We start from the raw sequence: 27685 nt of genomic DNA on the forward strand, positions 1-27685 counted from the left end.
TAAACCTGTTTTCGCTTTGTCATTATGGGGTACTGTGTATGGATTGATGACATTTTATTTAATCCATTTTAGAATTAGGCTGTAACGTAAGAAAATGTGGAAAAGGTTAAGGGGTCTGAGCACTTTACGAATGCACTGTATATGCATAATGTATAATGGCTTCATAATTCATAAAGGTCATGTTAACTGACTGATATTATCTCATAGAACAATACGTGTAATATCTTAAGCGTCTGTTAACCTCTGACCTTTTTTGGGGGCGTTTATCCCAAAACCCTATTCTTTCCTCATTCCTTTTCATAAATAGGGATAGCTTAACAAACCAGAGGTAACTCATTTCTGTGTTTTAGGACTTCAAGCTCCATTGTGATATCTAGAGCAGTGAATGTAAACTAAAAAGCCCTTGAATTGTAGCATGGATCTAGAACCGTGAGCAGCAGATGTCCACTATAACATGGAAAGAAGAGTAGCTTTTTGTTGAATGAGTGGTGACTGATTTTAATTATTAGTAGATGTATTGATAGCTGGTATTCTTGCCTAGTCCTAGTGGGCAGTAGGAGTCCAAGCGTGCGTCTCGGAAGAGGTTAGGATTATGCATACGTAAGGGCTGTGTGAGGAGCTATAAATCGTACCCAGCCCCCTTCTATGGAAAGAGGCAGCTGCGGATCCTCTCTGGAGGCAAAGCTAAATGGAAATAATGTCTAATTCGCCTGAATGACTAATTCAGTTGTTCAGGATCACGACAGGGTATAAAGTGTTTTTAGCATAGAACTAGAATGAGTTGAATGGGCTTGGAGTTTGGAACCTGACTGGTGAACTCATGGGTACGCTCGCGAATACTGCCTGGTAATGTAGAATGTTAATTTAAATGATGCTAACTTAAGTTGCTCATGGAATGTATTTTTTGTATTGTCAATTAAGTTTATTAAACTAATCACAGAATAGATTGATAGGTACACATCCTGCTTTGCTACTATGGGTACATTTGCAATTTCTGCCAGTCCACCCATTATGCCATCATTATCTTTAATGGGGACGCCTGTTCTATTCTTTCTATTTCTATGGGTTTTTACATATTTCCACATGCATCCATTATGTATAGGAACATGTATATGGTCTCCAATGCAGATTTTGTTACAATATTTCAGAAAAATTTAACTGATAAAGGTTAATTTAGCTATATGTAGATATCTCAGAAGAAAAAAAACGTCCTCTCACTGTCATCAGCGTTTATTTTCAGCAAACTTAGCATGTGTAAATATTTGTATGAAAATAAGATTCAACAACTGAGGCATAAACTGAACAAGTTCCACATACGTGGCTAACAGAAGTGTAATGATGTGTCCCTGAACAAACGGGGGTCAAAAGTAACAGTCAGTATCTGGTGTGGCCACCAGCTGCATTAACTACTGCAGTGCATCTCCTCATGGACTGCACCAGATTTGCCAGTTCTTGCTGTGAGATGTTACCCCATTCTTCCACCAAGGCACCTGCAAGTTCCTGGACATTTCTGTGGGGAATGGCTCTAGCCCTCACCCTCCGATCCAACATGTCCCAGACGTGCTCAATGGGATTGAGTTCCGGGCTCTTCGCTGGCCATGGCAGCGGAAATCACACACAGAACGAGCAGTATGGCTGGTGGCATTGTCATGCTGGAGGGTCATGTCAGGATGAGCCTGCAGGAAGAGTACCACATGAGGGAGGAGGATGTCTTCCCTAATAATGCACAGGGTTGAGATTGCCTGCAATGACAACAAGCTCAGTCCGATGATGCTGTGACACACCGCCCCAGACCATGACGGATCCTCCACCACCTAATCGATCCTGCTCCAGAATACATGCCTCGGTGTAACACTCATTCCTTCGATGATAGACGCGAATCCGACCATCACCCCTGGTGAGACAAAACCACGACTCGTCAGTGAAGAGCACTTTTTGCCAGTCCTGTCTGGTCCAGCGACTGTGGGTTTGTGCCCATAAGCGACGTTGTTGCCGGTGATGTCTGGTGAGGACCTGCCTTACAACAGGCCTACAAGCCCTCAGTCCAGCCTCTCTCAGCCTATTGCGGACAGTCTGAGCACTGATGGAGGGATTGTGCGTTCCTGGTGTAACTCGGGCAGTTTTTGCCATCCTGTACCTGTCCCGCAGGTGTGATGTTTGGATGTACCGATCCTGTGCAGGTGTTGTAACACGTGGTCTGCCACTGCGAGGACGATCAGCTGTCCATCCTGTCTCCCTGTAGCACTGTCTTAGGTGTCTCACAGTACAGACATTGCAATTTATTGCCCTGGCCACATCTGCAGTCCTCATGCCTCCTTGCAGCATGCCTAAGGCACGTTCACGCAGATGAGCAGGGACCGTGGACATCTTTTTTGTTGTTGTGTTTTTCAGTCAGTAGAAAGGCCTCTTTAGTGTCCTAAGTTTTCATAACTGTGAACTTAATTGCCTACCGTCTGTAAGCTGTTAGTGTCTTAACGACCATTCCACAGGTGCATGTTCATTAATTGTTTATGGTTCATTGAACAAGTATGGGAAACAGTGTTTAAACCCTTTACAATGAAGATCTGTGAAGTTATTAGGAGTTTTACAAATTATCTTTGAAAGACAGGGTCCTGAAAAAGGTATGTGTGTGTGCCAGTCAAAGGTTTGGACACCTACTCATTCCAGGGTTTTTCTTTATTTTAACTATTTTCTACATTGTAGAATAATAGTGAAGACACCAAAACTATGAAATAAAATAACACACATGGAATCATGTAGTAACCAAAAAACTGTTAAATAAATCAAAATATATTTTCTATTTGAGAATCTTCAAAGTAGCCACCTTTTGCCTTGATGACAGCTTTGCACACTTGTCATTTTAGAGTCCTTTTATTGTCCCCAGGACAAGGTGCACTTGTATAATGATCATGCTTAATCAGCTTCTTGATATGCCACACCTGTCAGGTATATCCCGTGTGGCTCAGTTGGTAGAGCATGGCGCTTGCAACGCCAGGGTTGTGGGTTCATTCCCCACGGGGGGACCAGGATGAATATGTATGATCTTTCCAATTTGTAAGTCGCTCTGGATAAGAGCGTCTGCTAAATGACTTAAATGTAAATGTAAATGTATATGGTTTATCTTGGCCAAGGAGAAATGCTCACTAACAGGGATGTTAACAATTTGTGCAGAAATTTTCAGAGGAATAAGCTTTTTGTGCATATGAAACATTTCAGTGATCTTTTATTTCAGCTCATGAAGCATGGGACCAACACTTTACATGTTTAGTTTTATATTTTTGTTCAGGGTAGGACAGTAAAAAAATGTTTTGGTGAGACCTGTGGTACACTGTCTAAAATACCATGGGATTCAACCAACCAGCATTCAGGTTACAAATCACCCAGTTTATAATTAAACAGTAAGGCTTGAGTGTGTGTGGTATATGGCCGATATACCACGGCTAAGGGCTGTTCTTATACTAGACCCAAAGCGGAGTGCCTGGACATAGCCCTTAGCCGTGGTATATTGGCCATATACCACAAACCCCCGAGGTGCCTTATTGCTTTTATAAACTGGTTAACAATGTAATTGGAGCAGTAAAAATACATGTTTTGCCATACCCGCTGTATTTGGCTGACATCTGTGGAATATCAAACCAATCAGCATTAAGGGCTCGAACCACCCAGTTTCTAATTGTAAATAAATCCCATTTGCGCATGTGCATAACTGACCAATCCAACAGGAGAGTTTGAGTGATAACTCGGACAGAGGATCTCAATCTTTGTGCAAGAAACACTTGGACGAACTTCAAAAAACCGAATGTTCGGCTATTTTCTGGCAATTGTGCCTTTTATTATGTGGCCGATGTTAAGACTACAAAAGTTATAAATGGCTCATTTGCTAGATTGACTTGTTATTTCAATAGGCATAGGCTACTGACTAAAATCTGGGTTTATAATTGCAATTCAACTTTGCCATGGTTTGCTGAGCAAGATGCAGGTATTCTTATATCCCAACATCTAATTTCAGGGAAAAGTCCACAATGAAACTGACATTAAATTTGGAGAATGATACATTTATGATAGAGCTGTGACCATGATCAGAATTGAGAACTTTGAATTTAATTAACTAAACATGGCCATTTAATAATTACATAATACCACATGGCTATAACAAACTGAAGTTATAGGGTATTTATTAAATCTGTTTGCTAGCTCCAGCCAGGTAGGCAACACAGGTGACACATGATTTGCATTGACTCCAGTGATATCTCCATTTCGACATATTTATTGTATCAAATGGTAGGCTACAGTAGCCTGCGATGGCATTGAAATTAACAGCCTACTTGATTCCCAACAGATGCAAATGTTTCATTCTTTACATTTAATGTCAGTTTCATTGTGGACTTTTTCCCTATAACAGAAGCACACGAGGGAGTTCCTTAACTTCCATTTAAAATTTCCACTCGCTTGTTTCATGAGGTTTCCCAAAAGAAAAGTCAACATTTGAATGAAGTTTCCTTTAAACCACCTCAGAGTGAATTTGTCTAAAGCACTCTAGTGCACCTAAAGTCGTTTTCCACTGCTTTGTCGCCATTACAGTGCTGAAATAGCAGCTGCATCTTCTGATTTACATGGACAAGGTGGACCTGATCAGTAATCCTAGATCAGCAATGCTACTCTGAGACACTTTGTGAATACAGCCCTAGATCTTCCCTAAATGTTAGTTATGTGAGTGAGTACGTGGCTGCCAGGGGAAGAGGGCCGGGAGAGGAGTGTACTGAAGGTGTGTGTGATGGCCTGGCCAGTCATTTGTGGTTAGTCTCTAGCCTCAAGCCTTTGGCTCTTAATCTGAATCTCTCACCCAGCTCGCTACCTCTTCATTGTCACTGTTGAATGTCCTTCTCCGATCCCTCAACTCTTCTCCTTTCCTCAGCCCATGCCACGACAGACAATGGCGACACCAGTAGCCTCAGCACCACTCATTCTGAAAGGACACATTCTTCAGAAATGATATACGATGCTCAGATTACCAATGGTTAACTAGGGAGCTAGGATATATCAGGTAGCTAACCATTTACAGTCACAGCAGTTCATTAATAGGTCAATAAGCACTAACATAGTCACAACAATATTATAATCTTAAATCTCAAATAGAAATGGAGAAATGCCACTGTCTTGGCGTTAACAGAGGCATTAATATGTGGGAAAATATCCAGGCGGCATCACATCCGGCCGTGGTTGGGAGTCACATAGGGAGGCTCACAATTGGCCCAGCGTCGTCCGGGTTTGGCCGGGTTAGGCCGTCATTGTTAATACGAATTTGTTCTTAACTGACTTGCCTAGTTAAATAAAATTTAAAAAATCTATTAATAGATGCATTGACAGTTTATACTGAGTGTAACTCAATTGACCGAAGTTACCTCGCTAACTCCTCAATCCTGATTTGTAGTATACCCCTCAGGCTAGTGCGTACTGGTATGATTGATGGTTGTATGATGCTGAACCTTGGGGCTAATGTGTTCTCACTCTTTCCCATCCATTCCCTTGACCTTGTGGTCCTTGGCAGGCTCTAAACCGGGGTTTAGCGGGCTTTAAAGAGGATGCGGTTGAGATGCTCGCCAGCTACGGGCTGGCCTATTCGCTAATGAAGTTCTTTACTGGGCCCATGAGTGACTTCAAGAACGTGGGCCTGGTGTTTGTCAACAGCAAGAGGGACCGGGGCAAGGCTGTGCTGTGCATGGCGGTAGCAGGCACTATGGCATTCATCATTCATGTTCTCATAGGTGAGGATTAAACATGGTTGTTTTGTCCCAAACCATGACATTTAATAGTAACTAACTACTAGTATTTATTCTTATTTATTCCAAGTGATTATTTTAAATCCAGTGATATATCAGTTGTAAACTGCTTTAAGTTCAGCTTTTTCAGTTTTCTTCTTTTTTTTTTTTAATTAAGAGGCCAACCCACGAGCGTTTTATCATCTCAAAAGTTTCAAAACGAGTTAGTGGTGTCATCTCCTCAGTCCTTATAGTATTCTTCTTCTCTCCCCTCTCTAGCCCAGACAGACCTAGGCTACTACATTATCAATAAGCTGCATCATGTGGATGACTCCGTGGGCAACAAGACCAGGAGGGCTTTCCTCTACCTGGCAACTTTCCCACTGCTGGACGCCATGGTGAGTACTGAGTAGAGTATACGGCTTGATTCAAGGCTGCGTCCCAAATGGCACCCTATTCACTATATACAGTGTATTAGTTAAGTATTCAGACCCCTTTCCCTTTTTCCACATTTTGTTACGTTACAGCCATATTCTAAAATTGATTAAATAAATATTTTTCCTCATCAATCTACACACAATATCCCATAATGACAACAAAAAAAACATGTAATACATTATTTACAGAAGTATTCAGACCCTTTGCTATGAGACTCGAAATTGAGCTCTGGTGCATCCTGTTTCCATTGATTGGACATGATTTGGAAAGGCACACACCTGTCTATATACGGTCGCACAGTTGACAGTGGATGCCAAAGCAAAAACTAAGCCATGAGGTCAAAGGAATTGTCTGTAGAGCTCCGAGACAGGATTGTGTTGAGGCACAGATCTGGAGAAGGGTACCGAAAAATGTCTGCAGCATTGAAGGTCCCCAAGAACAGTGGCCTCATCATTCTTAAATGGAAGAAGTTTGGAACCACAAACTCTTCCTAGAGCTGGCCGCCTGGCCAAACTGAGCAATCAGGGAGAAGGGCCTTGGTCAGGGAGGTGACCCGATGGTCACTCGGACATAGCTCTAGAGTTCCTCTGTGGAGATGGGAGAACCTTCCAGAAGGACAACCATCTCTGCAGCACTCCACCAATCAGGCCTTTATGGTAGTGTGGCCAGACGGAAGCCACGCCTCAGTAAAAAGCACATGACAGCCCACTTGGCGTTTTCCAAAAGGCACCTAAAGGACTCTCAGACCATGAGAAACAAGATTCTCTGGTCTGATGAAACCAGGATTGAACTCTTTGTCCTGAATGCCAAGTGTCACACCTGGAGGAAACCTGGCACCATCCCTACGGTGAGGCATGGTGGTGGCAGCATCATGCTGTGGGGATGATTTTTAGTGGCAGGGACTGGGAGACTAGTCAGGATCAAGGGACAGATGAACGGAGAAAAGTACAGAGATCCTTGATGAAAACCTGCTCAGGGCCTCAGACTAGGGTGAAGGTTCACCATCCGACAGGACAACAACGCTAAGCACACAGCCCAGACAATGCAGGAGTGGCTTCGGGACAAGTCTCAATGTCCTTGAGTGGCCCAGCCAGAGCCCGGACTTGTACCCAATCGAACGTCTCTGGTGGGACCTGAAAGTAGCTGTGCAGCGACGTTCCCCATCCAACCTGACAGAGCTTGAGAGGATCTGCAGAGAAGAATGGGAGGAACTCCCCAAATACAGGTGTGCCAAGCTTGTAGTTTCATTACCAAGAAGACTCGAGGCTGTAATCTCTGCCAAAGGTCCTTCTACAAAGTACTGAGTAAAGGGTCTGAATACTTAAGTAAATGTGAGATTTGCTATTTTTGCTTTGTCATTATGGGGGTATTGTGTGTAGATTGAGTGGGGAAAATACAATTTAATCCATTTTAGAATAAGGTTGAAAATGTGGAAAAAGTGAAGGGGTCTGAATACTTTCCAAATGCACTGTAGTGCACTACTTTGAACCAGATCCCTATGGGCCATGTTTAAAAGTAGTGCATTATGTAGGGAATAGGGTATCATTTAGGAAGCAGACCGGCTCTTTCATGAACCAAAGCATGGCTAATCATGGCAGAAAGAAGCTTAAAAACACAAATGTATGTATAATCGCATTGACATCATGCTGATCTTAAAACGTACGCACTCTTGTCCCTGTATTTCAACTACCGCATATTGACACATTTCAATGTGAGCTTTTGGGTTGCTTTTATTTTTTACAGAAAATAACTTGGTGTGCAAAAATTATTGGGTGGAGAAGCAACTATTGTCTTTTTTTTTTAGTGTTGGATACATGCTGGAATCCTCCTCAAGCACAAATACAGTGTCATTGTAGGCTCTGCCTCCATCTCTGATGTCATCACCCAGGTACTCAACAGATTGCTTCCTTGTTGTTCACTAATTCCCAGTACAGTGAAGATGGGTCCTTGTAGCCAAAACAAAAATGCAATTACCCTCAAAAGTGGACTTGGCAGTATGCCCTGCTCTGATAGGACCACATCACACTCACAACCTAAGGGAGTGTTTCTGACTGTGCCCCCCCCCCCCCTCTCTGTGGCAGATTGTGTTTGTGTCCGTCCTGCTGCGTAGTAACCTGCCGTGTGTGGAGCCCCTTCTCATCCCCATCCTCGCCCTGTACATGGGAGCCCTGATGCGCTTCGTCATCTTGGGCCTGGGCTACTACTACAACATTCACGACAACATCCCAGACTCCAGTGGAGTTGACGTGGGGGTACGCTGTTTCCTTCTTCACCCAGCTGAGACCTTTTTAAGAGTTCAACGTGTTGTTTATTTCACACTAGAACCGCTGGGCCTTTCAGGCGATAAGTATCCGCTGCAGCAGTGGTTCCCAAACTGGGTCGCAGCCGAGACGTTTGTGGTGCATTGCATGAAAATACATTTGAGGGAATGGGAAAGAAATGCTTTCAGTGTAAACTTAACGACTAAAACAAAATAGAATGTTTGTAGAAGAAATACTGCACCTGTATATTTTTTAATAATAGCCTATAATCTTTTAGAGCCTATAATTTACATTTACATTTAAGTCATTTAGCAGACGCTCTTATCCAGAGCGACTTACAAATTGGTGCATTCACCTTATGATATCCAGTGGAACAACCACTTTACAATAGTGCATCTAACTCTTTTAAGGGGGGGGGGGGGTTAGAAGGATTACTTTATCCTATCCTAGGTATTCCTTAAAGAGGTGGGGTTTCAAGTGTCTCCGGAAGGTGGTGATTGACTCCGCTGACCTGGCGTCGTGAGGGAGTTTGTTCCACCATTGGGGTGCCAGAGCAGCGAACAGTTTTGACTGGGCTGAGCGGGAACTGTACTTCCTCAGAGGTAGGGAGGCGAGCAGGCCAGAGGTGGATGAACGCAGTGCCCTTGTTTGGGTGTAGGGCCTGATCAGAGCCTGAAGGTACGGAGGTGCCGTTCCCCTCACAGCTCCGTAGGCAAGCACCATGGTCTTGTAGCGGATGCGAGCTTCAACTGGAAGCCAGTGGAGAGAGCGGAGGAGCGGGGTGACGTGAGAGAACTTGGGAAAGTTGAACACCAGACGGGCTGCGGCGTTCTGGATGAGTTGTAGGGGTTTAATGGCACAGGCAGGGAGCCCAGCCAACAGCGAGTTGCAGTAATCCAGACGGGAGATGACAAGTGCCTGGATTAGGACCTGCGCCGCTTCCTGCGTGAGGCAGGGTCGTACTCTGCGAATGTTGTAGAGCATGAACCTACAGGAACGGGTCACCGCCTTGATGTTAGTTGAGAACGACAGGGTGTTGTCCAGGATCACGCCAAGGTTCTTAGCACTCTGGGAGGAGGACACAAACATTATACCATAATCAATTGGGGCCCCATGCCGTGAAATGTTTTTAATTTCAGATTCTCCCTCACTGTCTAGTTTTTGTTTTATATACAGCTCCATTATCTTTTCTACATACTTTATCTGTTTTTTTACTGAAAACGTTTAAAATAAGTTGGATAAAAATTGAGTGGCGGCAATGATTTAGGCCAGGGGTGTCAAACACATTCCATGGAGGACCTAGTGTCAGGATTGTCCTTTCAATTAAGCCATAAACAAACCAGGTGTGGGTTCCTTACTAACTAGTGACCTTAATTCATCCAAATACAAGGGGGGAGAGAACCTGCAGCCTCTCGACCTTCTGTGGTTTAGGGGAAAGACTGCATCAATATTCTAACAGTCAAAAAATTAAATTCCATATGCTATCAGAAGAATAATCATCTGGGTGTGTTTATGAAGGTCTTAGGTAACATTAGTATACGGAAAAAAACCTATTTCAAATAACATAATAGCATTTCATTAGTTACTGTAGGTTATATGTGGAAACCATTAATACCACCACAGCAATTTAGTTTTGGCAGGTCTTGAACATTATGGAAATAAGAAAATGTATTTCAAAAGAACAGAATAGCATATTTTAAGTTGTATTACGTTAGTACTTTACTTAGTAGCCTGAGCAATGATCCCACGAGTGCTCATGTGCTGAATGCATATACAGCGTGGTTATTCTTGGAAAAAGTGATATTTTGAAATAGAGCTCACCTCATGAATTTCTAGTTATTTGACAAAGGTCAGTGTCTTAGAAACTGCAGAATCTGCTGTTTTCTGATACTATATAGAAATCAACATGTCTTACCTACATGTGACTCTGGAGGTGGATTTGAAAAAGTGGTGACCCTTTCCCTGCTTTTGTCAATGACGAGCTGCACCTATCTCTTCATGTACATTTGGACAATTAAGTGATAATACCCGAGAAGCTAGTGTTGGAGGATATATTGGCACGGATGTTTTTCGTGTCAATATCCTCTACATATCCTCTCGCTCTAATGGCTCTACACCATTAGAGCGAGACCAGCTGCGCTTGGCCCGCGACTGGAAAATGCTAGCTGACATTGGCCGGCAACTTGTTTCCTCCGGAGATCGCAACCACCACCCTAAGACCTGACATGGTGCTCTGGTCCCATTCGCTCAAGAAGGTCTTCATCATTGAGCTCACAGTACCCTGGGAGGACTCAGTAGATGAGGCTTATGAGCGAAAACATCTGCGCTATGCTGATCTAGCTGCCGAAGCACGGCATCATGGCTGGAACACAGAAGTCCGACCAGTGGAGGTGGGCTGCAGAGGTTTTGTGGCAACATCTACAACCAGACTGCTTAGAGACCTGGGAATTAAGGGCCAGAGCCAGCGTTCGGCAATCAAAGCTGTATCAGAGGCGGCAGAAGGCAGCAGTCAATGGCTCTGGATGAAGAGGAAAGACCCCAGCTGGGCCCCGAAGTGAGAGGGCCAGGAGGTATGCGGTCAACAATGCTTGACTCAGGGAGGAAGACGCCCCTGCCATGCATAGTCCCATGGGATGTTGGCTATCAACAACAAGGCAACTCCTATGACTAATTGGGAATGGGACGCAAGCGTAGGATTGATCACCCTGTCGCTGGCCGCCTGTGGGGAGGGTGTATAGTGTGAAAGGCCGAAACACCCTAGGAACCAAAGGTACACTACTGACGATGCGCTCCCCAAATTTCACCAGTCTCACTGTTCATGAACTCTTGGAAGTGCTTGCACAAAGGATAGTAACATCTCATCCTGTGTTCTTGGAATCTAAACACCAGCTTCAAGGGCTTTATTACTTTTAATAATATGGACGGGAGTCAGTCATTTGTTCTAAATGTTCCGTTGCCATGGTGGTTGGCAACGTTTTTATCCCTTGCTTGCTAAGCTAGGCAATTTTGGCTTACACAATCATGTCAAATAGTGCAACAAGAATAACAGCAAAGTAGCTGCATTTGCATTTGTTTAAGCTGTTTTCTGTGTTTTTTGGGGGGGAGATGCATCCATAACAATGAGCTAATGATGTGTGATTTTTGCCTGGCGTAGAACATTTGTTCTCGCGCCAGGCCACTGTTCAGAAGAGCTAGCCATCTACACTGCTAACACTATCACTTCAAACTGAAGCTGAAAACATTTTGTGTTTTTCTATTGACATTTATTTGTATATATCCATACAAATTATGCTGATTCGTGATTACAACTAGCTGACAAAAGCTGCCAGTCTGTCTGTCTCGTCCCGACTCCCGACACGTTCATTAGCATAGGACAGCTGGAGATCGAATTTCAATATTGAAACAATGTTGCAAATGTAGGAGAGACAGACGGCAAGGTCATTACAAATCTCTGCTGTTGAAAACCTAAATGCTAGTCTTAAAGAAATGGGACATAATGTCTAGTTGCTTTTTAAAGTGTATATCTAGAATATAAATTGCCTGGCTGAGCTGAGACTGGATTGCGCAGTCAGATGAAACGGTAAATAAGCATTTCAACGTGATAGATTTAGCCGGTTGTAACTTGTGGAATAGACACAGTCTGAATGCGGTTTTAACCAATCAATATCCAGGATTAAACCCACCTGTTGTATAATTTAAGCAATAAGGCACGAGGGGGTGTGGTATATGGCCAGTATACCACTCCTAAGGGCTGTTCTTAGGCATCGCGGTGTACCTGAACATAGCCCTATAACGAAAACCCCCAAGGTGCCTTATTGCTATTATAAACTGGTTATCAACGTAATTAGAGCAATAAAAATAAATGTTTTGTCATACCCGTGGTATACGGTCTGGTATACCACAGCTGTCAGCCAATCAGTATTCAGGGCTCTAACCACCCAGTTTATAATTGATAATATTGTCACCCGTCAGACCTTTTGGGTTACTACATGATTCCATGTGTTATTTCATAGTTTTGATGTATTCACTATTATTCTATATTGTAGAAAATAAAGAAACACTTGAATGAGTACAGTGAGGGGAAAAAAGTATTTGATCCTCTGCTGATTTTGTACGTTTGCCCACTGACAAAGAAATTATCCGTCTATAATTTGAACAGTGAGAGACAGAATAACAACAAAAAAATCCAGAAAAACGCATGTCAAAAATGTTATAATTTGATTTGCATTTTAATGAGGGGAAATAAGTATTTGACCCCCTCTCAATCAGAAAGATTTCTGGCTCCCAGGTGTCTTTTATACTGTTAACGAGCTGAGATTAGGAGTACACTCTTAAAAGGAGTGCTCCTAATCTCAGTTTGTTACCTGTATAAAAGACACCTGTCCACAGAAGCAATCAATCAATCAATCAGATTCCAAACTCTCCACCATGGCCAAGACCAAAGAGCTCTCCAAGGATGTCAGGGACAAGATTTTAGACCTACACAAGGCTGGAATGGGCTACAAGACCATCGCCAAGCAAATGGAAGAAACGCAAAAGAACTGTCAATCTCCCTCGGCCTGGGGCTCCATGCAAGATCTCACCTCGTGGAGTTGCAATGATCATGAGAACGGTGAGGAATCAGCCCAGAACTACACAGGAGGATCTTGTCAATGATCTCAAGGCAGCTGGGACCGTAGTCACCAAGAAAACAATTGGTAAAACACTACGCCGCGAAGGACTGAAATCCTGCAGCGCCCGCAAGGTCCCCCTGCTCAAGAAAGCATATATACAGTGGGGAGAACAAGTATTTGATACACTGCCGATTTTGCAGGTTTTCCTACTTACAAAGCATGTAGAGGTCTGTAATTTTTATCATAGGTACACTTCAACTGTGAGAGACGGAATCTAAAACAAAAATCCAGAAAATCACATTGTATGATTTTTAAGTAATTAATTTGCATTTTATTGCATGACATAAGTATTTGATACATCAGAAAAGCAGAACTTAATATTTGGTACAGAAACCTTTGTTTGCAATTACAGAGATCATACGTTTCCTGTAGTTCTTGACCAGGTTTGCACACACTGCAGCAGGGATTTTGGCCCACTCCTCCATACAGACCTTCTCCAGATCCTTCAGGTTTCGGGGCTGTCGCTGGGCAATACGGAATTTCAGCTCCCTCCAAAGATTTTCTATTGGATTCAGGTCTGGAGACTGGCTAGACCACTCCAGGAACTTGAGATGCTTCTTACGGAGCCACTCCTTAGTTGCCCTGGCTGTGTGTTTCGGGTCGTTGTCATGCTGGAAGACCCAGCCACGACCCATCTTCAATGCTCTTACTGAGGGAAGGAGGTTGTTGGCCAAGATCTCGCGATACATGGCCCCATCCATCCTCCCCTCAATACGGTGCAGTCGTCCTGTCCCCTTTGCAGAAAAGCAGCCCCAAAGAATGATGTTTCCACCTCCATGCTTCACGGTTGGGATGGGTTCTTGGGGTTGTACTCATCCTTCTTCTTCCTCCAAACACAGCGAGTGGAGTTTAGACCAAAAAGTTATATTTTTGTCTCATCAGACCACATGACCTTCTCCCATTCCTCCTCTGGATCATCCAGATGGTCATTGGCAAACTTCAGACGGGCCTGGACATGCGCTGGCTTGAGCAGGGGGACCTTGCGTGTGCTGCAGGATTTTAATCCATGACGGCGTAGTGTGTTACTAATGGTTTTCTTTGAGACTGTGGTCCCAGCTCTCTTCAGGTCATTGACCAGGTCCTGCCGTGTAGTTCTGGGCTGATCCCTCACCTTCCTCATGATCATTGATGCCCCACGAGGTGATATCTTGCATGGAGCCCCAGACCGAGGGTGATTGACCGTCATCTGAACTTCTTCCATTTTCTAATAATTGCGCCAACAGTTGTTGCCTTCTCACCAAGCTGCTTGCCTATTGTCCTGTAGCCCATCCCAGCCTTGTGCAGGTCTACAATTTTATCCCTGATGTCCTTACACAGCTCTCTGGTCTTGGCCATTGTGGAGAGGTTGGAGTCTGTTTGATTGAGCGTGTGGACAGGTGTCTTTTATACAGGTAACGAGTTCAAACAGGTGCAGTTAATACAGGTAATGAGTGGAGAACAGGAGGGCTTCTTAAAGAAAAACTAACAGGTCTGTGAGAGCCGGAATTGTTACTGGTTGGTAGGTGATCAAATACTTATGTCATGCAATAAAATGCAAATTAATTACTTAAAAATCATACAATGTGATTTTCTGGATTTTTGTTTTAGATTCCGTCTCTCACAGTTGAAGTGTACCTATGATAAAAATTACAGACCTCTACATGCTTTGTAAGTAGGAAAACCTGCAAAATCGGCAGTGTATCAAATACTTGTTCTCCCCACTGTACATGTCCGTCTGAAGTTTGCCAATGAACATCTGAATGATTCAGAGGACAACTGGGTGAAAGTGTTGTGGTCAGATGAGACCAAAATGGAGCTCTTTGGCATCAACTCAACTCGCTGTGTTTGTAGGAGGAATGCTGCCTATGACCCCAAGAACACCATCCCCACCGTCAAACATGGAGGTGGAAACATTATGCTTTGGGGGTGTTTTTCTGCTAAGGGGACAGGACAACTTCACCGCATCAAAGGGACGATGGACGGGGCCATGTACCGTCAAATCTTGGGTGAGAACCTCCTTCCCTCAGCCAGGGCATTGAAAATGGGTCGTGGATGGGTATTCCAGCATGACAATGACCCAAAACACACGGCCAAGGCAACAAAGGAGTGGCTCAAGAAGAAGCACATTAAGGTCCTGGAGTGGCCTAGCCAGTCTCCAGACCTTAATCCCATAGAAAATCTGAGGGAGCTGAAGGTTCGAGTTGCCAAACGTCAGCCTCGAAACCTTAATGAATTGGAGAAGATCTGCAAAGAGGAGTGGGACAAAATCCCTCCTGAGATGTGTGCAAACCTGGTGGCCAACTACAAGAAACGTCTGACCTCTGTGATTGCCAACAAGGGTTTTGCCACCAAGTACTAAGTCATGTTCTGCGGAGGGGTCAAATACTTATTTTCCTCATTTAAAATGCAAATCTATTTTAAAAATTTGACGTGTTTTTCTGGATTTTTTTGTTATTCTGTCTCTACTGTTCAAATAAACCTACCATTAAAATTATAGACTGATCATTTCTTTGTCAGTGGGCAAACGTACAAAATCAGCAGGGGATCAAATACTTTTTTCCCTCACTAGGTGTGTCCAAACTTTTGACTGGTACTATATATGTAGGAAAAGTCAGGTAAGGAGCAGGATGTTGTTTTTTTGGGTGGCTTATTAAAAAAAAAAAAAAAAAAAATACATTTACAAAATCAAACATCGGTTGCCGTTGTCCTATGGCGGTTCTCTTGTTAATCTTGGTCTTCTAAAAGTGGCTTTAATGCAGTTGCCGACTACCTAGATAGTAGCCCATGTCCCAGGATTAACCAGGACAATTAGGTCAATGGCCCCTATTTTATCTCGTAATCAATACTACTGCTCTCACGTATGGCAAGGAGCTACAGCTACAACTCTAAGGCACCCAGATTGAACATATCCTTGTTTTCCCCTATCATTTTGCTTCTTTGCAGGGAGATGTCACCATCGGGAAGATGTTGAGTTTCTGGTGGCCTCTGGCCCTCATCCTGGCTACCCAGCGGATCAGCAGGCCCATCGTCAACCTCTTTGTGTCCCGGGACCTCCATGGCAGCAGCGCAGCTACTGAGGTGAGTTTGAAGCCTACTCAGTCCACTCCCCAATAATGTCCCATTTAGCGCAGTCCCACTCACTGTAATTGGTAAGCTGCCAACCGCAATGACCTTTACCAGAGAGATATACTACAAATCAAGCTAGATCTACTCAGGGTTTTCTAAAGCTAACCAGCTTCAGTTAGCTTCGCATTCCAGCTCAGGCTTTATCTGTACTACGACAGTGGATATTGCTTGTCTGCCTGATGCTAACTCTAGCAGGCCTGTAACTGCGTGTGCATGTTGCACATGGCTAGTCGAACACTGAACTCTTCATTAAAACGATGCATGAAAAATGGGCAAGTCAATGCCACTTTTTCATTTGTGCCAAAATCAAAATGAAGGAGAAGTTAGCCTGAGGCACTTGTCCAGGTCTTCCATACCAGGCGGTGTCAGAGGAAGGCCCCAACAATTGTCAGACTCCAGCTACCCGAGCCATAGACTGTTCAAATTGGATTTGACGCATGATTTGTAAACAACAGGTGTAGACTAACCGTGAAATGCGTACTTATGGGCCCTTCCCAACAATGCAGAGAGGGCGAACATTTTGAAATAATAAAAAAAAGTTAACGATAATTTGGCTATATACAAGGGCTACCAGTACCGGCTCGATGTGCATGGGTACGAGGTAATTAAGGTAGTTATTTTTGTACATATAGTGTATGTGGACACCCCTTCAAATTAGTGGATTCGGATATTTCAGCCACACCCGTTGCTGACAGGTGTATAACATTTAGCACACACCCATGCAATCTCCATAGACAAATATTGGCAGTAGAATGGACTTACAGAAGAGCTCAGTGACTTTCAATGTGGCACTTTCATAGGATGCCACCTTTCGAACAAGTCAGTTCGTCAAATGTCTGCCCCGCTAGAGCTGCCCCGGTCAACTGTAAGTGCTGTTATTGTGAAGTGGGAACGTCTAGGAGCAACAACAGCTCAGCTGCGAAATGGTAAGCCAAACAAGCTCACAGAACGGGACCGCCGATTGCTGTAGCACGTAAAAATCGCCTGTCCTTAGTTGCAACACTCACTACCGACTTCCAAACTGCCTCTGGAAGCAAAGTCAGCACAAGAACTGTTTGTCGGGAGCTTCATGAAATGGGTTTCCATGGCCGAGCAGCCGCACACAAGCGTAAGTTCACTGTGCTATGCCAAGCGTCGGCTGGAGTGGTGTAAAGCTCGCCGCCATTGGACTCTGGAGCAGTGGAAACACATTCTCTGGAGTGATGAATCACACTTCTCCATCTGCTGGCAGTCCGACGCACAAATCTGGGTTTTGCGGATGCCAGGAGAACTCTACATGCCCCAATGCATAGTGCCAACTGTAAAGTTTGGTGGAGGAGGAATAATGGTCCATGGCTGTTATTCATGGTTCGGGCTAGCCCCCTTCGTTCCAGTGATGTGAAGTCTTAATGCTACAGCATACAATGACATTCTAGATGATTCTATGCTTCCAACATTGTAGCAACAGTTTGGGGAAGGCCCTTTCCTGTTTCAGCAGGACAATGCCCCGTGCACAAAGTGAGGTCCATACAGAAATGGTTTGTAGAGATCAGTGTAGAAGAACTTGACTGGGCTGCACAGAGCCCTGACCTCAACCCCATTTGAACACGTTTGGGATGAATTGGAACGCAGACTGCGAGCCAGGCCTAATTGCCCAACATCAGTGCCCGACCTCACTAATGCTCTTGTGGCTGAATGAAAGCAGGTCCTTGCAGCAATGTTTCAACATCTAGTGGAAAGCCTTCCCTGAAGAGTGGAGCTGTTATAGCAGCAAAGGGGGGACCGACTCCATATTAATGCCCACGATTTTGGAATGAGATGTTAGACAAGCTGGCGTCCACATACTTTTGGTCATGTAGTGTATGTACATATAACTAGGAATAAAGTGATTGCTTAATAAACAGTAGCAGCAGCATATGTGATGAGTCAAAAGGGTGAATGCAGATAGTCTGGGTAGCTATTTGGTTAACTATTAAACTAACTATTTAGCAGTCTTATGGCTTGGGGGTAGATGCTGTTCAGGTTCCGGACTTGGTACATTAGTACCGCTTGCCGTGCGGTAGCAGAGAGAACAGTATAAGACTTGGGTCTTTGACTAATTTTAGGGCCTTCCTCTGACACTGCCTTCTATAGAGGTCCTGGAGGGCAAGGAGCTCGGCCCCAGTGATGTACTGGGCCGTACGCACTACCCTCTGTAGAGCCTTGCGGTCGGATGCCAAGCAAGTTGCCATACCAAGCGGTGATGCAGCCAGTCAAGATGCTCTCAACGGTAGAGCTATAGAACTTCTTGGGGGTCAAAGGGCCCATGCCAAATCTTTTCAGCCTCCTGATGGGGAAGAGGTGTTCACGTGCCCTCTTCATGATTGTTTTGGTGTGTGTGGACCATTATTGATCCTTAGTGATGTGGACACAGAGGAACTTGAAGCTCTCCACCCCAGCCTGTTGATGTGAATGGGGGCATGCTCAGCCCTTCGTTTCCTGTAGTCCACGATCAGCTCATTTGTCTTGCTGACTTTGAAGGAGAGGCTGTTCTCTCTGCTACCGCATGGCAAGTGGTACCAGTGCACCCAATCTGGAACTAATAGGAACCTGAACGGCTTGTACCCCGAAGCAATAAGACTTCTAAACAAGATGGCTAAATAGTAATGAATGGCTAGCTGGGCTACATGCATTGACCCTTTAATTTATTTGTATTAACTCTCTTGCTCTGACTCTACCCATACACTCACACATACTTACACCCCAACACACACATACAGTACACTGACACACACATGCATACTGATGCCACACACACACACTTTCACACTCACGACATACTCTGCTCTACTGCTCACATAAGCTGCTGCTACAGCGGTCTATTATATCATGTTGCCTAGTTACTTTACCCCTACCCTTGACTTATTCCACAATTTTTTGTTAAAACCCGAATATTTTTTTTCTCACCCAATACCCCATAATGACAAAGTGAAAATATGTTTTTAGACATTTTTGCAATTTAGTATTCACACCCCTGAGTCAATACATGTTAGAATCACCTTTTGGCAGCAATTACAACTGTGAGTGTTTCTGGGTAAGTCTTTAAGAGCTTTGCACATTATTATTTAAAATAAGTTGGTTGTTGATCAAATCCAGTGTATATTTGGCCTTCTGTTTTAGGCTGTCCTGCTGAAAGGAACCGTTGTCTCCCAGAAAGCAGAGACAACCAGGTTTTCCTTTAGGATTTTGCCTGTGAATACTTTAAGGCACTCTATGTACAGTGCCTTCGGACATTATTCAGACCCCTTGACTTTTAACACATTTTGTTACGTTACAGCCTTATTCTAAAATGGTTTTTAAAAATGTAAAAAATTCGGAGCAATCTACACACACTACCCTGTAATAACAAAGCGAAAGCAGCTTTTTTGAATAGTTTTGCAAATTTATAAAATGTAAAAAACCTTTATTTAACTAGGCAAGTCAGTTAAAGAACAAATTGTTATTTACAATGACGGCCTACCAAAAGGTCTCCTGCGGGGACGGGGGCCTGGGATTAAATATAGGACAAAACACACATCACAACAAGAGAGACAACACTGCATAAAGTGAGGCCTAAGATAACAACATAGCAAGGCAGCAACACATGACAACACAGCATGGTGGCAACACAACATGGTACAAACATTATTGGGCACAGACAACAGCACAGAGGGCAAGAAGTTAGAAACAACAATACATCACACAAAGCAGCCACAACTGTCAGTAAGTGTGTCCATGATTGAGTCTTTGAATGAAGAGATTGAGATAAAACTGTCCAGTTTGAGTGTTTGTTGCAGCTCTTTCGTTGCTGGCTGCAGCGAACTGAAAACAGGAGCGACCCAGGGATGTCTGTGCTTTATGGAACCTTTAACAGAATGTGACTGGCAGAACGGGTGTTGTATGGGGAGAATGAGAGCTGCAGTAGATATATCAGATAGGGGGGAGTGAGGCCTAAGAGGGTTTTATAAATAAGCATCAACCAGTGGGTCTTGCAACGGGTTTACAGAGAAGCATAGAGTGCAATGATGTGTCCTATAGGGAGCATCGTGGAACAGCCAAGACTTCCTAGAGCTGGCCGCCCGGCCAAACTGAGCAATCGGGGGAGAAAGGCCTTCGTCAGGGAGGTGACCAAGAACCCAATGGTCACTGATAGAGTTCCTCTGTGGAGATGGGAGAACCTTCCGAAAGGAAAACCATCTCTGCAGCACTCCACCAACCAGGCCTTTATGGTAGAGTGGCCAGACTGAAGCCACTCCTCAGTAAAAAGGCACATGACAGCCCGCTTGGAGTTTGCCAAAAGGCACCTAAAGACTCTGACCATGAGAAACAAGATTATCTGGTCTGATCAAACCTGGATGGAAATCTTTGGCCTGAATGCCAAACGTCACGTCTGGAGGAAATCTGGCACCAAAATAGCTGTGCAGCGACGCTCCTCATTCAACCTGACAGAGCTTGAGAGGATCTGAAAAGAAGAATGGGAGAAACTTCCCAAATACAGGTGTGCCAAGCTTGTAGCGTCATACCCAAAAAGACTCGAGGCTGTAATTGCTGCAAAAGGTGCTTCAACAAAGAATTGAGTAAAGTGTCTGTATACTTATGTAAATGTTTTATTATAGGGTAGTCAGTTAGGAAAGCTAAGGCTAGCTTTTTCAAACAGAAATTTGCATCCTGTAGCACTAATTACAAAAAGTTTTGGGACACTGTAGTCCTTCGAGAATGAGAGCACTTCCCCCCCCCAGCTGCCCACTGCACTGAGGCTAGGAAACATTGTCACCACCGATAAATCTGCGATAAGCAATCATTTCAATAAGCTTTTTTCTACGGCTGGCCATGCTTTCCACCTGGCTACCCCTACCACGTCCAACAGCTCTGCACCCCCTGAAAAAACTTCCCCAAGCCCCCCCCTCCCCGCCAACACACTTCTCCTTCACCCAAATCCAGACAGCTGATGTTCTGTAGGAGCTGCAAAATCTGGATCCCTACAGATCACCTGGGCTAGACAATCTGAACCCTCTAAAATTATCCGCCGAAATTGTTGCAACTCCTATTACTAGCTTGTTCAACCTCTTTCGTATCGTCTGAGATCCCCAAAGATTGGAAAGCTTCCACGGTCATCCCCCTCTTCAAAGGGGGAGACACTCAAGACCCAAACTGTTATAGACCTATATCCATCCTGCCCTGCCTTTCTAAAATCTTCAAAAGCCAAGTTAACAAACAGATCCCCGACTATTTCGAATCCCACTGTACCTTCTCCACTATGCAATCTGGTTTCCGAGCTGGTCATGGGTGCACGCACCTCAGCAACGCTCAAGGTCCTAACCTGTATCATAACTGCCATTGATAAAATACAGTACTGTGCAGCCGTATTCATCGACCTGGCCAAGGCTTTCGACTCTGTCAATCACCGCATTCTTATTGGCAGACTCAATAGCCTTGGTTTCTCAAATTACTGCCTCACCTGGTTCACCAACTACTTCTCAGAGTTCAGTGTGTCAAATCGGAGGGCCTGTTGTCCGGACCTCTTGCAGTCTCTATGGGGGTGCCACAGGGTTAAATTCTCAGGCCGACTCTTTTCTCTGTATATATCAATGATGTCGGTCTTGCTGCTGGTGATTCTCTGATCCACATCTACGCAGACGACCCCATTCTGTATACATCTGGCCCTTCTTTGGACACTTAACAAACCTCCAAACGAGCTTCAATGCCATACAATACTCGTTCAGTGGCCTCCAACTGCTTTTAAATGCTATTATAACTAAATGCATGCTCTTCAACCGATTGCTACCCGCCCGCCCGAATAACATCACTACTCTGGATGTTTCTGATTTAGAATATGTGGACAACTACAAAGACCTAGGTGTCTGGTTAGACTGTGAACTCTCCTTCCAGACTCACATTAAGCATCTCCAATCCAAAATGAAATCTAGAATCGGCTTCCTATTTCACAACAAAGCATCCTTCACTCGTACCCTCGTAAAACTGACTATCCTACCGATCCTTGACTTCGGCAATGTAATTGACAAAATAGCCTCCAACACTCTACTCAGCAAATTGGATATAATCTATCACAGTGCCATCCGTTTTGTCACCAAAGCCCCATATACTACCTACCACTGCGACCTGTATGCTCTCGTTGGCTGGCCCTCACTTCATATCCGTCACCAAACCCACTGGCTCCAGGTCATCTATAAGTCTCTGCTAGGTAAAGCCCCACCTTATCTCAGCTCACTGGTCACCATAGCAACACCCACCCGTAGCACGCGCTCCAGCAGGTATATTTCACTGGTGATCCCCAAAGCCAACACCTTTGGCCACCTTTCCTTCCAGTTCTCTTCCAGTGACTGGAACGAATTGCAAAAATCACTGAGACTGGAGACTTATCTCCCTCTCTAACTTCAAGCATCAGCTGTCAGAGCAGCTCACAGATCACTGTACCTGTACACAGCCCATCTGTAAATAGCACACCCAGCTACCTCATCCCCATATTGTTATTTCTTTTTTTGCTCTTTTGCACCCCAGTATCTCTACTTGCGCATCATCATCTGTACATCTATCACTTCAGTGTTAATGCTAAATTGTAATTACTTTGCCTCTATTTATTGCTTTACCTCCCTAATCTTACTTAATTTGCACACACTGTACATAGACTTTTTCTATTGCGTTATTGACTGTACGTTTGTTATCCCATGTGTAACTCTGTAAATGTAACTCTGTTGTTTTTGTCGCACTGCTTTGCTATATATTGGCCAGGTCGCAGTTGTAAATGAGAACTACATTGTTCTCAACTGGCCTACCTGGTTAAATAAAAAAAGTATTGTATGTAGATTGAGGGGAAAAAACAAAGCAATTTTAGAATGACTAACCTAACAACATTTGGAAAAAGTCATGGAGTCTGAATACTTTCTGAAAGCTACCTCAATTACCTCATACCTTTGCCAATTGACTCGGTACTGGTACTTCCTGTATATAGCCATGTTATTCTATGTGTATTTATTCCTTGTGTCACTTGCTATTTATTTTATCTTTAACTCTGCATATTTGGAAAAGGACCCGTAAGTAAGCATTTCACTGTTTATCTACACCTGTTGTTGACCAAGCATGTGACAAATAACATTTGATTTGATAGTTATGGGAAAATCCACATGTGATTACCAACTTAGCACATATTCATAATTGTCTTTGCTGACAGGCTTTGGCTCACAGTTGTGTTTTAACAACTTTTCTACATTACTGTAAGCTGTTTAAAAAGGAAATGAAATATGAGTCCTAATGACTTCTCTGTCTCTCTCTTTGCTTGGCCAGGCTGTGGCTGTCCTCACTGCCACCTATCCTGTGGGTCACTTGCCATACGGCTGGCTGACCGAACTGAGGGCCATCTATCCTGCTTTCGACAAGGTAAACCAAGACCTCATCCACAGTCTAAGAATAGCCTCTTGTTGCAGATCACAACATAGTAAATATCATCAGATTTAAATGAGTACAGGTGACTTGTATTGGCTTCCTTTATTCCCCAATAATGATACTGTTCTCTTCTCCAACAGACCAATCCCAGCAATAAGCTTACTTCTGACACACCGGTTACAAAGACGCATATCAAAAAGTTTACAGCCTGTTGTTTGGCACTATCACTTACGGTAAGAAGGATCTATAGATGGAAGGATGTATGGATCTGTTTTTATTCCAATACTGTATTTTGATAAGTCACAGAATCAAATTATATTGGGAAGTATACCAACTCTACAGAAAAAAAAAAAGAAGTCTGAGTATAGAATTCAGAGCCAAAACAGGTTGAACAGAGCAAATCGTCCCTTAAGATTCCTGCACTGACAAATGCTTGACATTTCTACCTCTGTCAATGCTTCTTACATAACATCCGGTGTCTTACTTATTAATTTCCTGAACTATAGCCTACTTTTTTGGTCCTAGCGGAAAACGATTGTGAGAAAAGGAGGAAGGCAAAGCTGGCACATCTGATAGATTAGCACATTGCCATGGATGGATGGATATACAGTACCAGTCAAAAGTTTGGGAACACCTACTCATTCCAGGGTGTTTCTTTATTTTTACTATTTTCTACATTGTAGAATAATAGTGAAGACATCAAAACTATGAAATAACACATGGAATCATTTGAGATTCTTCAAAGTAGCCACACTTTGCCTCGTTGACATCTTTGAACTCTTGCCATTCTCTCAACCAGCTTAATGAGGTAGTCACCTGGAATGCATATCAATTAACAGGTGTGCATTGTTAAGTTATTTTGTGTAATTTTTTCCCTTAATGCGTTTCAGCCAATCAGTTGTGTTGTGACAAGGTAGGATTGGTATACAGAAGATGGCGCTATTTGGTGAAAGACCACGTCCATATTATGGCAAGAACAGCTCGAATAAGCAAAGAGAAATGATAGTCCATTACTTTAAGACATGAAGGTCAGTCAATCCGGAAAATGGCAAGAACTTTGAAAGTTTCTTCAAGTGCAGTCGCAAAAAACATGAAGCGCTATGATGAAACTGGCTCTCATGAGGACCGCCACAGGAAAGGAAGACCAAGAGTTACCTCTGCTGCAGTGGATAAGTTCATTAGAGTTACCAGCCTCAGAAATTGCAGCCCAAATAAATGCTTCAGAGTTCAAGTAAGACACATCTCAACATCAACTGTTCAGAGGAGACTGCATGAATCAGGCCTTCATGGTGGAATTGCTGAAAAGAAACCACTACTAAAGGACACCAATATGTAGACTTGCTTGGGCCAAGAAACACGAGCAATGGACATTAGACCGGTGGAAATGTGAGGGCCACCTACTGAGTTTAGTTATGCCCTGTCATAAACCGTCTGGTTTTTCACTTTTAAATGTTTTAATTTACAATTTAAAAAGGACTGGAATTGGTGAAACTTGCAGTTAGAATAATAATCATAATAATTCAACTTCTACAGAGCTTTTCATTCAAAGCACAGAGCTGCCAACTCTCACGCATTGGCTGTGAGATGCATTTGGACCCTCTTCTCACTCCCTCACACCTCGTATGTCTCGCACATTGAAAACTACTGCTTTTATTTTTCTAATTAGTCCATTTGTGTACTCTACGTGTTAACTTTTCAACTATGCTCCAAAATCGTTTTGATATTGCAGCGTCTGCGCCTGCAATTTAACATGAGTGGTCTTATCTTGCCACAGCACTGTGAGCTGCGGCACATTTGAAGCATATGATTGGTATAGTTATGTAATGGGACCAAGGGGATTGGATGCACGTTTTAAAGAGAGCAAGACGTTCTCTGAGTTTATAAAACTGTAAATAGAGCAGTACTGTAGCGCTACTTTATGTACAATGTTGTCAACAAAATTAGGTTGTCTTTATACCCGTCCCGATTGCAGAATGCAGCCTTTTGACAGCATGTGAAGGCAATTTAATCCCTACTTGCCTTAGTCGCCTCATTTGGTGATTTGGTATTTAGGCTGTGACAAAGACATGGCGGCAGCAGACAGACCTACAGTATGTTTTAGCAGGGAAGTTTGGTAGGGTGACCTGATTTTGTCAAACAGATTGTGAACCCAAAAGTGTGAGTTTTGATTCTAGAGGGGGGGACAGTACATACATAGAAAAAATAATTTGGTTGGGGTGTTGGGGCATATTTATGTAAACTTGTCTAACATATTTTATCTCTTTTTACTTTATTTAGTCTGATCAGTGGGACAATCAGTCTTAATGGGCTAAAATATAGGGTAATTATTGTGCTTGTCATTTAAGAACACAACAGTTATTACCCACAATTATTTTATTATTCCACTTCTCAATTTTGCCAGTGTAATCACATATTTGAAATCTGATATGCATACTTGTCTTAAATGAATTATATGAGATGGTAGGGGGACTCAACTCAAACGCATCCTATTTTGTCTATGTAGAGTAAGATGGCAAGGATCTTCAACTAGTGATTTTCAGAAATTAGCCCTGTTTTAAAGAGTTCACCCAAATGACAAAATACGAAATGTTTCTGTCCTTACCTTGAAAGCAGTCTATGGACAAGAAGACTGCAATATATGATTTGGTTACCCACTGCCATCAACCATTAATATAAAAATGGCCTGTGCGGCGACTTGGTGTAGTGGTAACACTCCCCGGCAGATGTTGCATATAACTTTTCACTCGAGAATAGGGATCAATCCCTACTTCCAATGTTTCTACCGTTTGCCTATCTAATTACTTTCTGAATAAAGTGTCAAACCACACAAAACAAATTATCATACATTAAATGTAATCCCACAAAATTCTGACATTAACAAAGTTGACGAATTTTGAGTGTTCATTTTAATGTTCAAAGCATCCTCAATCCACATGATCTGGGGTTTTATTTAAAAATGTTCCACCCTGGTCATGGGCCTAAGCCATGTCAAAATACGTAGAAATTAGTCTCCCGAGGTTGTGCCAGAGGGCAATTCATTTCACATAGCGAATCTCACTCCAAGTTTTTATCAAAAGTTGGCAGCTTTGAAAGCACAAAAAAAGACATGTAATTAAGAAAAACAAAAACTTCATGATGGACAGTCATGAGAAAGTTCATGGTCAAGCAGGGAGAGAGAGGCCAGAGGCAGGCAGGTAGCTCATCAAGGTGTCTCACTGTTTGTATTTTCTGTAATCTGAGCTAAGCCACTGTAGCCCATGGACTCTGTAGTAGGTAGCTAGCTATTTAACTATTCCTTCACTACTACCAAAATGAAGCAGCCACTTGGATGACACTGCAGCAGTTACGTGGCGCCAGAAAGCACACCACATTTCAATAATAATTCAAGAGCCCTACGATCCTCATCACCGCACACCTCTGCCATCTTGCTTTCGGCTTCTCTCCATCCCATCTGGTTCTCTCCATCCTCAACCGCTGGACATTGGCTGGAACTCGAATCAAAACAGATCGCCAGCTAATGTTAGCTAGCTAGATATGAATTAGCTATATTAACTATTCATTCTTAAAACCAAAATGAATTGATGACAAAAATATTTACCAAATATACAGGAGCTCTCCGCTTAGCCTGCTAGGGCACCATGGAAACTGTAGAACTATGTACAAAATTATCGTCTTTCCCTAATCATGGTGGTCAGTACTTTTTTACATTACAGGGGAGGATAACTGGGCCCCACAGACAATCGATCTGAAATCAATCATGGGATTTTGTTTTGCTTTAACCCCTGTAGGGTGGAAATGGGAATAGTAAGAAACTGGTTTGAAGTTTGTGGCCAAAATTAGGTCTTGGAACCCAAGAAAGAAGTGGCATTCCAGTTTTTGAACAAGTGGGATGTGGGCTCATGCCTGGCAGCACACAACACGTTGGGTCAGATAGGCGTGGCCTAAGGGCTTGATGAAAACTCGGGCAACGCCTGTCTGACAGACCACAGGCCAGGACTTTCTCTGATTTGCGTCTGACTCCGAGGGACAGACAACGGAGAACAGCACAGAG

General features: G+C 43.4%; 1 protein-coding gene across 1 annotated transcript in view; it reads left to right on the top strand.

Annotated features, from left to right (window-relative positions):
* Positions 1 to 27685, top strand: part of LOC139583811 (progressive ankylosis protein homolog) — a 40467-nt gene that overhangs the window by 5281 nt on the left and 7501 nt on the right. Inside the window, exons 2-8 of the mRNA XM_071415323.1 lie at positions 5549 to 5765; positions 6039 to 6157; positions 8002 to 8085; positions 8279 to 8449; positions 16054 to 16188; positions 23536 to 23628; positions 23775 to 23867. Coding sequence (XP_071271424.1) covers positions 5549 to 5765; positions 6039 to 6157; positions 8002 to 8085; positions 8279 to 8449; positions 16054 to 16188; positions 23536 to 23628; positions 23775 to 23867 — 912 coding nt within the window. The remainder of the gene's footprint in view (positions 1 to 5548; positions 5766 to 6038; positions 6158 to 8001; positions 8086 to 8278; positions 8450 to 16053; positions 16189 to 23535; positions 23629 to 23774; positions 23868 to 27685) is intronic.

The sequence above is a fragment of the Salvelinus alpinus genome, chromosome 8, assembly GCF_045679555.1.
Source record: "Salvelinus alpinus chromosome 8, SLU_Salpinus.1, whole genome shotgun sequence".
Lineage (NCBI taxonomy): Eukaryota > Metazoa > Chordata > Actinopteri > Salmoniformes > Salmonidae > Salvelinus > Salvelinus alpinus.